Consider the following 15,367-nt stretch of genomic DNA (forward strand, 5'->3'; position numbering starts at 1 on the left):
TTTCTAGACCTTGGGTTTTTTTTAAATAGCTTAGCATCGAGACCAATTCGACGGCTTCTAAGGGAAAGGAACCCAATTCCACCAATAAGATCTCATACGGCGGTGTGGTTTTGACTTTAAGATTGTATGTGACATGTGTTTCTGAATTCTTTCTACATATCGCCATTGAAGTTGCTAATTTTGACCGTGACAAGTTAATTATGAAGTCAAATTTGATTTGAACAGATATTTTGACGAGGCAAGAAGATTTGACTATGCGACCTCTAGTTTTTTGCAACATTTTTTTATCTCGAGTTCTTACTGTCAACGCAGAAGCCCGCCTTTCTTTGCTTTGTAATTTCTTATAATCGTACTTAGCATTTCTTAAACTCGAAACCTGAATCGATCCGTTTACTAAATGCCATTCATTGTCTGTGGAGCAATTAATTCAGCGCGACCTTCGATCCGACGTGGAATTTTGTACCCTTAATTCAAACACCGGAGTAAGCAATTTGACCAATACAGATTCTTTGGACCGCGTTGTTTTTAGTGCAGTTTCTGCGATGTTTCGAACCCGCGGCTTTGTAAGGTGCGGCATCCATTTCCCCTGCTCTGAATGCTATATATATTTTGAGAAATTGAGTCGGAGTAGGAGCCGAGCGGATTCAACCGCGCAATCCGCTGGAGAAAATAATGAAATCTGCCTTGAGGAAATTGCGTGGCTTTTCCAACCAGAAGAAGGAGTTTAGTATCAAAGGCCACGATGATGCAGGGGCATTGGCCGAATTCGACGAGCTCAAAACAGCCATGCAGGTACGCAGTTCGAAACTCATGGAACCGTCTCTCTCTTTCTTGGTTTTTTAATGCGATTCCACTAATTTTTTTGATCTTAATTATGAATTAAATTTTGATAACCTTAATGATATCAAATTGTCCGCGGCACTGCTGAGTCATCACAACGGTTGCAATAATCCCATTTCTTTCTTCAGTTGAGACCTACTATTAATTTGGTTGAAAATTATGCTGTTTTGGCCCAACTCGATCCTTTAAAAAGGGCAGTCAAAGTATTGATCTGTAGGCGCCATTATAATAGTGGAGGAGTCTTTGACTTTGGTTATGTTTTTAAAATGACCTGTGTTACCATTGATCTATTCAGCTCGGGCAAGATTTGGTAACTTAATTGATGTGATGAAAGTTTCAGAACACATATATCTGCGGATCCCGGAGGAGGAGTCTAGAAGGTAGATGTGAAACTTTAGAAGTTACAGTGTATAATTTGTAGCAGCCATTCCGGACTCAATGAACAACCAACAAATGGGAGGACAGAACACAAACAAAAACAACACAGAAGAAAATGGAAGAAATGAAGCAAAGGAGTTTTCTAAATTTGCAGAAATAAGAAATACAATGTGCATTACCTCAATTGTGAAACCTGTCACCATGGGCTACCCAACCTGATGAGAAATGTGCAACTTGTGCAATGATTCCTACACTTACAATCTACCCAATGCCAGCTCAATTATACACTCTCAAAAGTTTTCGAAGGGCTTGGTCATTTGATCTGACATTCGGATATCCATGGGCTTTTCCAAGGTGGTATGCCATTGAGATGCATGTCGTGGGGAGTTATCTGTGGGGTTTGTGTAAAAGTTGTGTGAGGGTGCAACAAAAGTGAGCGGAGAGGGCTTTTGTGTCAAGCACCAAAGTCTGTGTGTGGTATTGTAAGGGTACAGAAAGGCTATTTGCGACTTTGTGGGATGGGAGGTGCTCCAAAAGGGCTCGTGCAAAGACCAACAGAGCCTACATGAAGTGAGAGCTGTGTCACTCCACCAAAGCTGCCTAACACACACAAGCATGACAAAACAAAGTGCATAGATGTGCAGGGCAAGAGTACACATAGAAGCTAGAGACAACAAGAAATATAAGCATGCACAAAGTTAAGGCTGCGCATAGAAAGCTAACCAATCAATTAATGTTTTTGCAGAACGCACGATTGTACGAACTCTAGGAATAAAAAACAACTTAATACATAGACATATCAAAATATTTACATGTCTTTGAAGCAAATTGATTTCCTAAATTTTTGCCTGAGGGATTTGTAAGGACAGGTTATGGTAGAATGCGTCCCATGCTCATTTGACCATGCAGCCTCATGCTACGTTTGCTAAAGTTAAAGGCCGCTTAATTGCACTGGTAAAGATTTGAACTTAGGCCATTCTCTCACTAAGTTACAAGAGCCCAACTCTGCCATTATCCCAATAACTCAAACAAAATATTGTTAACTTTGTCGAGTTGATGAATCATAACTTATATCTGTATAAAGCAAGTTGATCTTTTAAGCATTTAACATAGACCAGGCTTCTACAATTGTCGTATTTGATGTCTTCTATTGAAACTTTACTCAATATGCTCTAAAATTCTCTTTCTAGAGTTGAATAATGCTTGACAATTGGAATTGTTACTTTAGTATCCTGATGTAGGTCATATGGGATTTTTTGATGTTCTATCCGCCAAACTCATTCTCATTGTGGAAAAACAGTTGGGAGTTCATACGAGACGCCTCAAGCCTTTCCACACAGCCTAGAAGCACATAATGACAACCTTCATCTGTCCTCCCAGCCCCACTTGGGATGTCTCTGCCTGTGTGGCTGCTTAGGTACTTGCATCCTTCGTATGTACTATATCTCCCCTCCAAAATAGTAGACAATAATCCTTAAAGAATCTTCATATGGATGGCTTGTAACATTGGGAAACTATTTCTCGTAATAGCATATTGGACTAAGCTTGTTCAAAAAATTATTCAGAACGTGCTTCTAAGGAACCTCACTGTCATCAAATTCGACAATGACATCCATTTGGGAGTGGCCTTTGATCAAATCCAAATGACATACACATGGGAGCCATGTACTTGTTCATTATGCCAATATTAACATGCTAATAGCATCATCACCTACTTCATACATTCTGATCCAAGTTACCGATTTCGATGTGGATGAGGGAAGCGGGTGTGTGAATTTTTTTGGGGGATACGGATATATATATCATTTACATATATCTGTATATATGCATATATACATATATATCTATATATATGTATGTATATGTATATATGCATACAGATATATGTATATGTACATATACATATATGTGTATGCATATATACATATACATATGTATGATATATGTGCATATACACATACACACATGTATGTGTATATGCACATATGTCATGCATATGTGTATGCATGACATATGTGCATATACACATACATGTGTGTATGTGTATATGCACATATATCATACATATGTATATGTATATATGCATACACATATATGTATATGTACATATACATATATGCATATACACATATCATACATATGCATATATGTATATATGTGTATGCATATACACATATCATACATATATACATATGTATATGTATATGTATATATGCATACATATATACATGTATATGTATGCATATGTACATGTATATATGTGTATATGTGCATATACACATATATACATACATATATGTATATATGTGTATGCATATACACATATATATGTATGATATATGTGCATACACATATATATGTGTATGCATATATGTGATATACACATATATAGATATACATATATGTATGTATGTGTACATATATATATATATATATGGGTATGCATATATACATATACATATATATGCATGTATATATACATAGACGTATACATATATACATGTATATGTATATGCATATGTATATATGTGGATATATATATGTATAGATGTACAGATATGTATAGATGTATATATATGTATAGATGTACATGTATATATATGTATAAATGTACAATGTATATATATGTATAGATGGATATATATGTATAGACGTACATGTACATATATGTGGATATATATGTATATATGCATACAGATATATTTATATGTACATATACATATATGTGTATGCATATATACATATACATATGTATGATATATGTGTATGCATATATGTGTATATGCATACACATAATATGTGTATGCATATACACATATATAGATATACATATATATGTATATATGTATACATATACATATATATGTGTATGCATATATACATATACATACATATGCATGTATATATACATAGACATATACATATATACATGTATATGTATATGCATATGTATATACATATGCATATACATATACATATATATATGAATATATGTATATACATATATGCATATGCATGCATATTCATATACATATGAATATATATACATATACATATGCATATTCATATGTATATGTATACATATGAATATATATACATATGAATATATATACATATATATATGCATATTCATATGTATATGTATATGCATATATGCATATGTATATGAATATGCATGCATATGCATATATGTATATACATATATTCATATGTATATATATATATATATATATATATATATATATATATATGCCACCACTCACCTTCTTATTCTTTTTATTTTTTATTATTATCCATCTGTTCACTTCTTTATTTTCTTCTTCACACAAATTACTGACTCTTATATTCTGCTCATTACTCATCTACATTTCTTCTATGCATTGCTCTGATCTGCTCTTACATTCCACATTATTTTGGCTCTCACAGCTTCATTCAATGCTTCCTGTTCTGTCTTTATATCAATTATGCTCTTTTACCTTTCTTGCAGAATAAAATAACTCTCCTTTTTATCTTGCAAAATCTGAACATATGTGTCTTTTCCTTTGAATAGGTGTAACTCTTCATAATTCACAATAGAGAATCGGTTGTATTCGATAACTATTAGTTTGTTATATGCATATACATATACATATACATTTACATGTATATGTATATATGCATATGCATATACATGTATATACATAGATACATATACATATATGTATATGTATCTATGTATAGATACATATACATATATGTATATGTATATGTATCTATGTATATACATGTACTTGTACATAGACATATACATATATGTATATGCATCTATGTACATGTACATCTATACATGTATATACATCTATACATATATATATGTATATACATCTATACATGTACATGTACATCTATACATATATATATGTATATACATCTATACATGTATATACATTTATGTATATGTATATATGTATATGTATATGTACATGTACATGTACATCTATACATGTATATGTACATATACATGTATAGATGTACATGTAGATGTACATATACATGTACATATACATGTACATATACATATACATATACATATACATGTATATATGTATATATATATAAATTAATGAAAGAAATATACAAAATTAAAACACATATACATATATACATATATAAAATAGTGAAAGAAATATACAAAATTAAAACCTTTGATAGTACGATGCTTGTAACTCGTAATGTCCCCTCATCTGGATACTGAATGGAATGTTGGAACCTACAAGAAATTGTCAATACAATAGAAAAACATGTATAAAAAATATGTTAGAAATATTGAACTAATAGTATTAATACTATCCCCTCTAACCCTTCCTAATCCCTCGGAAGAAACTCTTCTCAAATCACCCAACCCTCTAGTGAGAATTTCTTCTTGATTAGGCAATTGTGATATAAAGAGCATCTTCCTAAGGCCTCTTTTGAGATCTCCGGTAACACTACTTGGTAGAGATCCCACCTCTACCAAGACTCTTGTCTCTGACATATGCACATGTTTGACCTCTACAATATTTATATTGTCTCTAAGGATTCATAAAAATTCCTTCCCTGGGTTCCTATTTGGAACCTTAACATTCATTTGAATGCCTTCTAGATTCTGAGTTTCATTCTAATGAAAAATCGACATTCAATTTGAATGTTCTCTACCAAGATTCTACTTGGTCTTTGTGGATTCTTATTTAAGTTCGTAGATTCAACCTTTAACATACCTCTGTTATGTCAGTTATAACTCTCAGACATTGTTTTTAATGGCTCAAATCACAGGTTGAATTGTTTACATTAGAGTGACACAAATGTTGAATATTCCTTTATTACTGGTTGTCCGGTAAACTTGGGCTTCCTATATAAGAAACTCGATATCTTCCTTATTGCTCTGTCTTAGCCAAAGGCATGTATTACAGATTGCGGGGGGTGTATTTAATCTATTCTTGGAATGATTGGATGTCGTTCTTATTTGTCTTTATAAGTTACAGATACAAGTGCCCGATTCCTTATGTGGAATCTAGTTTGTCCTGTCTGAATGGATGTGTCTGGATGTTTACTTTCACTCCGTATATTTACTTTTGAATATTTACTTTCGCTTCCTCAAGAAAGGGGGGGGGTAATGAATCTACGTTTGATGTTGACTCTTCTTCATATCTGCTCACGTGTTTGTATATGATGTCCATCCAATACTTAGCGTCGATGTGTCTGGGTACAATTTGGCAGATAGAAACCTTTTGCTTGGATTGTTTGGTGATTTGCTCTATCCTTTCTTCCCTCTCCAAGTCACCGTCCATGGTATTTGAAAGTTCTTTGTTATCTTCTATTATGTGATGATAATTCCTTTATGAAAATCGATTTGTCTATTCTTCAACTTCATGTCTCCACTCGTCATTTGATTCTTTCAACTATGTTTTCTCCTTGTCTCCCCTGATGGTGCCCTGTTCTTCTTCCTTGCTCTTACTCTTATATGAGTGAGAGAAATCTATGAGTCACTGACCAAAAGTCGTGACCTTTTGGTCTAGCAGTCACTATATACAAAACATTCTTAATTTATCAATTTCTATTTATTTATTATGTATTGATCAATTATATGTTTCATGACTTATTATTATTAATATATAAATATAAAATCAACTATTGGTATAAAATAGATGAATTTTAATATTGACTTGTATTTTAATATTATCTTTTATATTATTGAATATTGAGTTATCATTGATTATTATCCTTTAACAATATCGATTGATACTTTCATCAATAATATTTATTTGGTTTGATATCACTGACTAAAATATTTAGAGAATTAATTATGTCAATATAGGGTTATCACATAACTTCACCAATACATATTCAAATATTCAATAAGATTATAATTTATAATTTATAAACCATATCATATGCGTCTACGTTCACGGTTCTAATGCAAATCAACAAATCATCACAATTACAAAATCAAAATATAGTTCATGATACAATGTTCATCAATCTGAATCTGAATCCTATAGATTAGGCAAAAAATCCTCATCATCTGCAACTCCAATAGTTGCAAGTTCAAGATCATTTGAACTGAAAACAGTTTCACTTGTGCTAGATGCTCCATGTGTCATGATGTTATCAACATCATCATCCATGATTGTAGTAAGATCTTGAATTGTTGGATCAAAGTTTGCACACTCAAGTTCTACATCCCAAACCTTGGCTGCCCCTTCCCTTTAGTGATCCTCCTTATGTGACAAAAGATGCAAGTTGGTCTAAATGTAAACCAAGTCTTTAACTATTTTAGAGCCCAATCGGTTATGCTTCACTTAGTAGATAAAGGAGTATGTACTCCAATTCCATTCAGCAACAGAAGCACTTGCAACCTGGACAATGTTCACAATTACAAAATTAATTGTTAAAGTAAAACATAAAAATGAAAAGCAATTTAAAGAATTGGAGACTACATGTGGTAAATTAAAAAAAAATAAAACTTACTTGTGAGAGGATTTTGATTGTGAGAGGTTGTAGGTGCCTAAATGGTCCAGATTGACCATAGAGGTACCACCATGTGATAGCTCCCATGTCGCATTGGTCTTTATTTCAAGTAGACTAAGTTATGCTCCTGAAGCAAACAAGCCAAATTTTGTCTATAACTTTTTCATGGATGTCATAGTTTAAGAAGAGTCTCGCTAAAGCTTCGTAGCACCCACTAGCAACTTTTTCATCTACATATAGTGCTATTGTATCTGGCATACCAAGTACTTCTTTGCTATAGTACCTTGGAGATGAGGCATATGCAACAATGGGGTAGTCATTTTTTCCCAATGATGATGAATGATTTTTTCTAGTTGATTTGCTTAAGGCTTCACATTTTGTGGGGTCATTCTCATGTGTTTGTATAGCAAGTTTTACCCTCTCTACCATTGCATCCATGCCATCATAGGCTTCCCCCAAACAAGTTCTATTTGTATCAACAAAGTGGAGCATAGTCATGATAGGGTCCGTGAAATCTGATACAAATTGCACACGAGCCACCAATTGTCATCGAAGATCAATGCCTTGACCTTTTGTGCCCTCTCTGAATTTGAAGCCTTCCATATACCCCACTGGCTAGAAATAACCATTTGGCTTAATGTTCCTTGCACCTTGACAAGTTGTCTCATAACAATAATATGAGATGCAAATTGGGTTTCAGCCACTTAAGTAAGTTAATCATAACAACACGTCAAACAAAGTTATACATACGTTAATAATTGGACATGACATAAAATATAGTTAAATTAAATAAATAAATAAAATTTACTAATTATAGTTTAACTTCAACAACTCCAATTTGGAGAATGATCTAAATATCAATTGTGACATGTGATGGTTTGTCACAAACATTTGTATCTCCTCCCCCTCTTGGTAAATTTGCTTCACCCAATCTATTTGAGTGCTAATCTTTTGCAAGACCAAGTTTAAGGAGTGTACATGTACGGTGTCCAGAAATTATGGTCATACTGACCCTCAACCAAAGCGCATACACCCCTACAAATTTTTGCATTATCTATAATCACTTGGTTTACATTCTTAGTACTCACCATCTCTATGGCCTTAATGAGAATTTTGGAAATGAATAATGAATCTTTCACTTGTCACAATTAACTGTCTTCAAAAACATTACCCCTTTGGGTGACACTGCAATCACATTAATCAATGGTCGGTTTCTCGTATCTTTCCATTCATTTGAAACAATAGAAACTCCCGAAGTTTTCCAAGAATTTCCAATTGGTTGAAAAGTTTTCTCTACACAAGCCTTCACTTTTTGCAATAAAGTGGTCCGCACGTTTTCATACCTAGGACTTGTATAATTAACCAATGCTTTATTTACAATTGCCGCCATTTCCTTCCAATATGGTGATCTCACCAAGTTAAAAGGAAGACCGTTGGCATAGAGGCAATGTGCATTGGCTTGACCAACAAGCTCTTTTGCCTCCATTTTAAATGCGGTGTCGAATAGGTGTTTAGAGGATACAATTGGTTCCGTGGGTAATTGCATTGTTTTCCTTGAGGATGGAGGTTGAAAAAAGCTTTGTTTTGATCTTTTTAATCAATTTATCAGCAACTTCTTGTTCTTTCACAAATAAAGTTATTTGTGCATTGGACAACCACTTCCTATTTGTGCTTTTGCACATTGCAAATCGTTTACCAGCAGAGCCCATGAAATGTAGTTTAACCTGGGAATATGAGCTATTGAATGCTTTGCCTTTGTTACTTTGACAATAATTACACTTCCAAATATATGAGCCACCTCTAGAAACCTGTGAGATTCTTGTGGCATGTTTCCATAAAGGAAATCCTACATCAATTTTAGAACTATCGATTCATTTCCCTTTCATTGAACTTTGACTACTGGTGGCATTCATTCTTGCACAATACAATCTAATTTCTTGCTATTCCTATAATAAGAAATAAATAAATTTAAATTAGATAAAAACTATGAACATCAAGCATACAAGTGCAAAAAAATGATACAAAGCTAATAAAATAGATAGCTAAACTTGTTTCTTCATTTCTATTTTAAAAAAGAAATGAAAAAAGTTGAAAAAATTCATTGAAATCTCAAAAATAATAACTAAAGAACCCAAGAATGGGATCAAATGCTTATTAAAACTTGTTTGTGGAAGCTATGTCTCGCCCTACAAACAATCCTCTTCAAAAGTAATCACCTTGTGTTCAAAATGCCAAAATGGAGACCAAATGAGAAAAGAAACAACTGTGAAAACAAGATATAGAGTGGTTGAATGGCCTCTTTTACAACCTTTTTAGGGTTTAGGAGCAAAAAATAGGTTGAAAAAGTCTTTTTGGCATGTGCTAAATGAATGTGTAAGTGGCAAAAAAAGCAAACAAACACTTTTTAAGGTGCTGGGCCCACAGAGTATTTTGGAGTTGCCAAGATGTCTATGGAAGCCACTCGGAAGCGCCTCCCAGACGTTCAGAGGAATTCATGCTCAAGCATGTTTTGGAAGTCTAGGCAGATTATACTTTTTGGAACCATTCCTTCATTGAGTGCAAAAAGCATTCGAGCCCCTTTGCCATCCATGAAAGACTCATTCCTTTTTCCAGTGTTTGAAACATGGTGGACGTGCTTTTGTGTCCATGGAGGGCAGGTTTCTTTACCACGTTTTAGTGCTCGGCATGCTTTCAATTTTTATTTGCTCTACGTACTTCTTCATTACATTTTTTAATCTGTGTTGGGCATGGTGGATTTATGTGCAATTTTTACTTGCAAACTTTCTTCATTGTTCTGGGTGCTCATTAATGGGGTGAAAGTTTCCTTCGATCCTTCTATCTACATCATTCCCTTTCATTACTAAGTTCTGCATTATGAGCGCTAAATGCATCACCATAGACTTTGTTGACTACTTCTTGTGACTTGGAACTTCTTCATTTCTTTTATTGATAAACGTTTTGTGACTAGTAAATCTGCTGGGCATATTTGGAATTCATTTATGGAAATTACCATATATTCATTGTTCCTCAATAACCATAGATATGTGCCATTATCACCGCACTATGGAGATAAGCACAAGATACTCCCTGTTTGGGACACATTTGGTGTCTACAAAATATAAAATCAGAAGAGGATTCTTGTGTTGGCACTCCAATCAAACTGGGAGGCTATAATTCATGGGCTTATTTAAGCAAGGGCTATCATGAAAACACACTTGGACAAGGACAAATACCCTCTCTTTGTTTCCTTCAGACCACCTTTCACTTCATAGGAACGAGAATGCACTCGAGTGCATTAATGCTTCCTTCATTTCAAAAGCATGATTTGTTCTTCATGGGGGACGTTTTGGTTAGATTTAAAAAGAAATTCCTTAACTTTGTTTATTACGCGCTGGATTGTGTTTTTTGATCAATAGTGGATGTTTTCTTTCCATTTCTTCAATGATTATGTCATGCACTGGATGCATTCTTTCCTTCTCATGACAACTTGAGCTTGGATCACAATTTTTAGCTTTCAACGAGCATAATTTCTTCAAAATGCTAATTCCGCACTTAACCACTATTTGGGAGGGGTCGTTGATTTTTCTTAAAAAAAGAGTTTCCCTAACTTATGTCTTTTCGTGTGTGGGCATGATTTGGCTTGCTTGGAGGACAATCTTTTTAATTAAAGTTCCTTCACTTTGACTAAAACATGCTGAATGTTCTTTTGGGGCTAGTGGTGGACTCATCTAATACATTTTTCTTTCCATGACCATGCTATAGTTTTGCCTAAGTGCATCTTGGGTGGGCCCATGGACATTGTATTTTATATTTTTAAACTTTTGGTTCTAGGTTAGATCAGTAGTTCACTTTTCAATTGGATCAATGTTTGTCCAACCTAGTTTTTTTTCATGCGAGCGTGATCATTTCACCATGCCCTCTTCCTCGAATGATAGGAATGGTTTCATACTTAGTGACTTTCATGTCGACTTTTGGATTCTTTTTGCGCCCTTTGTTACTCACTTAGACACATTGATAGTCCCTTCTTGAAGTACTCTTCGAGATTGTCTCCTTCGTGTTCATCATTAAAATTGAAATAAGAGAGTTGCAAAAACAAAATTAGGAAACAACTCAAGATTGGAACTCCCAAAAAGCAAGAAATTAATCAAGATTTAAGACTTGTCGAAAACACAACTCCTCTCCACTAGAATGCAAGGAACCTCCAAAGACTAGAGCTAGAACCACTAAGAAAGCCAAAACTGAAAAGGCCAAAGAGAAAAAAATAGGGGTCCCATCTTTGATGGACAATGTGTGAATAGGTCACAACAAGTGGATCTTTCCTTTCTTATCTTCTATAAAGAGCCTGGTCTTCTTAAAGATGGAATGTTTCTTCTTGTATATAGTCATCAGTGTAACCTGGGCATTGATGGACATTGCAATAACCATCCAAGGTGGGGAAAAAATGGCCTCAATTTGGGGATGGTGGGGGCAGGGGGTGGAGGTACTGTATGTATAATAGTAGAAGAAATAATAAATTATAATACCAAATACTTGAACATAGCAAAATTGCAACATTAATATCAGAAATATCATAAAGATGATTATAACAAGTAGTATGATATCAAAACAATTACAAAATCATGTGCATACATTCATAAAAATGCATTTGTAGTGTGTGTAACAATACCTTTATGGTAGCCAGTAACCCCCTTTCTAACACGTGTTGTAGCTTTGGTGGCCCAAAGGTGGTGGTGGGTGGACTTGAGAATGCCAAGTTCCCAATTCAAGGATGTCCCTGAACCAGGTGCGCGAGGGTTGGGGGGAGTCCCTACGTTACATTAATAGCCATTCATTTGGACTGCTCAACAAGTGCAAAGAATAATAAAACGACATTGATATGCCTCATGGCCTTCATACAATTGGAACAAAAGCTAGAAGTGTTCACTCATGTACATACCCTTGTTGGATGATTCCTTCCCTCCTTTGATTTGCAAGTGGTGAACTTATTAGAGTGTAATCTCCCCATATAGCCATTCAATTGGACTGCTCAACAAGTGCAAAGAATAATAAACCAACATTGATTTGCCTCATGGCCTTCATACAATTGGAACAAAAGCTGGAAGTCTTCACTTGTGTACATCACTCTTGTTGGGTGATTCCTTTCCTCCTTTGATTTCCAAGTGGTGAACTTAGTGGAGTGTAATCTCCCCATCTTTTTCCTTTGCATTTGCATTATTTGGCTTGGAGGCCATCATTTTTTTAAAGTCCTTCCTTGGCTTCTTAAGGTGAGAAGTTTTTTTCCCTTCTCTTCTTGTTCTGACCCCCTCACCCTCTCTCTTTCTTTGTTGTTGCTTGTTTGCTTGCTTTGTTTTTTGTTATTTTCTTTGTTATTTTCCCTTAGGCGCCCTTCCATATCCCTGCTGTGGGCTGGCTTTTTGTCATTTGTTTGGCAGTCCCTTGGACCCTTTGTGGTCTTTTGTTAGACATTAATAAATTTATCTTATCTTGTGCTTGTTGGCCATTTTCTTGAATTCTCGCAATCAACTCACGGCTTCACAAATACCAAAGAGAAAATATGAGTACATTCTTCTGGTTGTTTTTGTTATGTTAATGGTTTGGACATGCTTCTATTTTGAAGCAAGCCTTGCTTGGTCTGTCCTATAGCTTCTGCCATACTCACTGTGAACATATGATGGTTTCTTTACAGCATCAATTGGAGCTGGGTCTTGGCTGTCCTTGACAATACCATTTCTATGGTATCCATTTCCATGCAATAACATAGAGCCAAGACCTTAAGTATATCTCACAAAATGAGGACTCATTAATGCTTAATTAGAAGAGAGAACTTGTGGTGAACTGCTTAAAGTGTGTGCCTCTGTCATAGTCTCTGCATCTTTAGTGGATGCTGCTGTTTTTTTTTGGGTTAACTCTTTGCTCTTATTTTCTCCTTAAACATCACCTTGAAGCTTTGCCAACAATTCCTCTTTTTAAACTTCTCCATGGTACCACCCATGCTATCTCCATGTCTGGACCATTTAGTTTGTAACTCTTATTCAAGTGCTGCACTTCCTCCCTCAAATTATTGTCTCTTCATCTGCTTGTAAATGCAATGCATGGAGCTCCTTGAGTCTTCCACCAAAGGATTTTGTTATGAGTGATGTATGGAACAAGAAATTTCTGCCATACTTTGTCAAATAATTTTGAATGCAATCTTGGTATCAGACGCAAACCTTATGTGTCAGCAAAACTTTCTGAAAGCTGCTAGGAATTTTGTTGCTTTGTAACTACGTTGTTTAATTTTGCATGCAAACTACCTTGATGGGAATATTTTGGATCTTAAATTTTGGTTCCTGGTACAACTTTACTTCTAGTACTAGTGAATTGAAGTGGAAGAAAGTGGATCTTTAATGGAGCATGCCTTTTTGAAATGCTTGAATTCTCAAGGAAAATGGTCAATTTCCATGTATTTATTTTATATATAGTTTGCATCTTTTTGATGACTTACATTGGGCCTGATATGAAATAATGAGAATATACTTTTAAGTAGTTTTTAACAGCAAGTAGTGTCCAACTTTTGTAAGGGTTATTCATTTGTTTGTTTAATGCCAGGACATTCAAGAATTGAAGGGATGCTATGAGAGTTTGCTTTCTTCTTCTGCAATGATAGCCAATTGTGCTCATGGTACATATTTCATTTTTGTTGATTATCATTGTAGTCCATGAATTGGATGATATAATTGGCATTGTACATGTATTGAAGGATTTGAAAATAGATTTTTTTTCTAGTTTAGGCTTTAGAATATTGATTTTCTGGTTGGCTTCATAATATTCTTGTGATTTCTTTTCAAACTGGAAGCTCTTTGTGTATCATTATTCATTGTAAGTTTATCTTTGACGAATCATTGCCCTTGACTATTTGATTTTGAAGATCATCTCCAATTAGAATAGCATGGCTTTTTTCTTCTGTAGTGTTCAAACCAATTGTGTTCATTATATTTCTCACCACTTTTACTTCTGCAATACACAATTTCAATTTTTGCATCTAATAAGCTTTTGTAGGGCAAAAGCCGGTAAATTTAAAATTATGTAGATGAAGATATTTTTGGTAAATTGAAAGTGCAAGTGCAATGGCATGATCTACTTGTGATGGACTAGATTATTCTTCTTTTGGATGCATGCATGCACTTTGACACACACATAGAGCTACAATCACATCCACATGCACATATGCATGCATGCATCTACTACATAAATACATACACATATACATATATGCTATGTTTCGCGCCATTTTGGGGATAGGGACGACAAGGGATGCATTTTGGAGACAATAGTCTGAGGGCCTTTTTTGGGGATATATGGGGGGTGATGATATATGAAGTTTTCTACATATATATTTTCAAATTATATGAGAGAGAGAGAGAGAGAGAGAGAGAGAGAGAGAGAGAGAAGAGAGAGAGAGAGACTAAATAAGTAGATTAAACATGACAACAATAAAATAGGCAAACCAAGGGAGTAGGATGTTTGAAAAAATAAAGAAAAATATTTGTATTTAGTATTTACAAATAAACATAAAAGATTGAAGAAGAATAGTCACAAATAACTTTAAAATAAAATAAAATAAAGGACATTTCCACATCATAGATATTAGAATATTTTTTATATTCTAATTAGGGTTGCCACC

The 15,367-nt window shown here is 34.4% G+C and overlaps 1 protein-coding gene across 1 annotated transcript in view; it reads left to right on the forward strand.

Annotated features, from left to right (window-relative positions):
* Positions 1–276: 276 nt before the first annotated feature.
* LOC149556056 (uncharacterized protein At2g33490-like) overlaps positions 277–15,367 on the forward strand; it is a 130,717-nt gene continuing 115,626 nt past the window's right edge. Inside the window, exons 1-2 of the mRNA XM_089830180.1 lie at positions 277–792; positions 14,293–14,365. Coding sequence (XP_089686306.1) covers positions 673–792; positions 14,293–14,365 — 193 coding nt within the window. The 5' untranslated portion in view covers positions 277–672. The remainder of the gene's footprint in view (positions 793–14,292; positions 14,366–15,367) is intronic.

This window comes from Cupressus sempervirens, chromosome 5 (assembly GCF_028749045.1).
Source record: "Cupressus sempervirens isolate cs-2001-9-10 chromosome 5, ASM2874904v1, whole genome shotgun sequence".
NCBI lineage: Eukaryota > Viridiplantae > Streptophyta > Pinopsida > Cupressales > Cupressaceae > Cupressus > Cupressus sempervirens.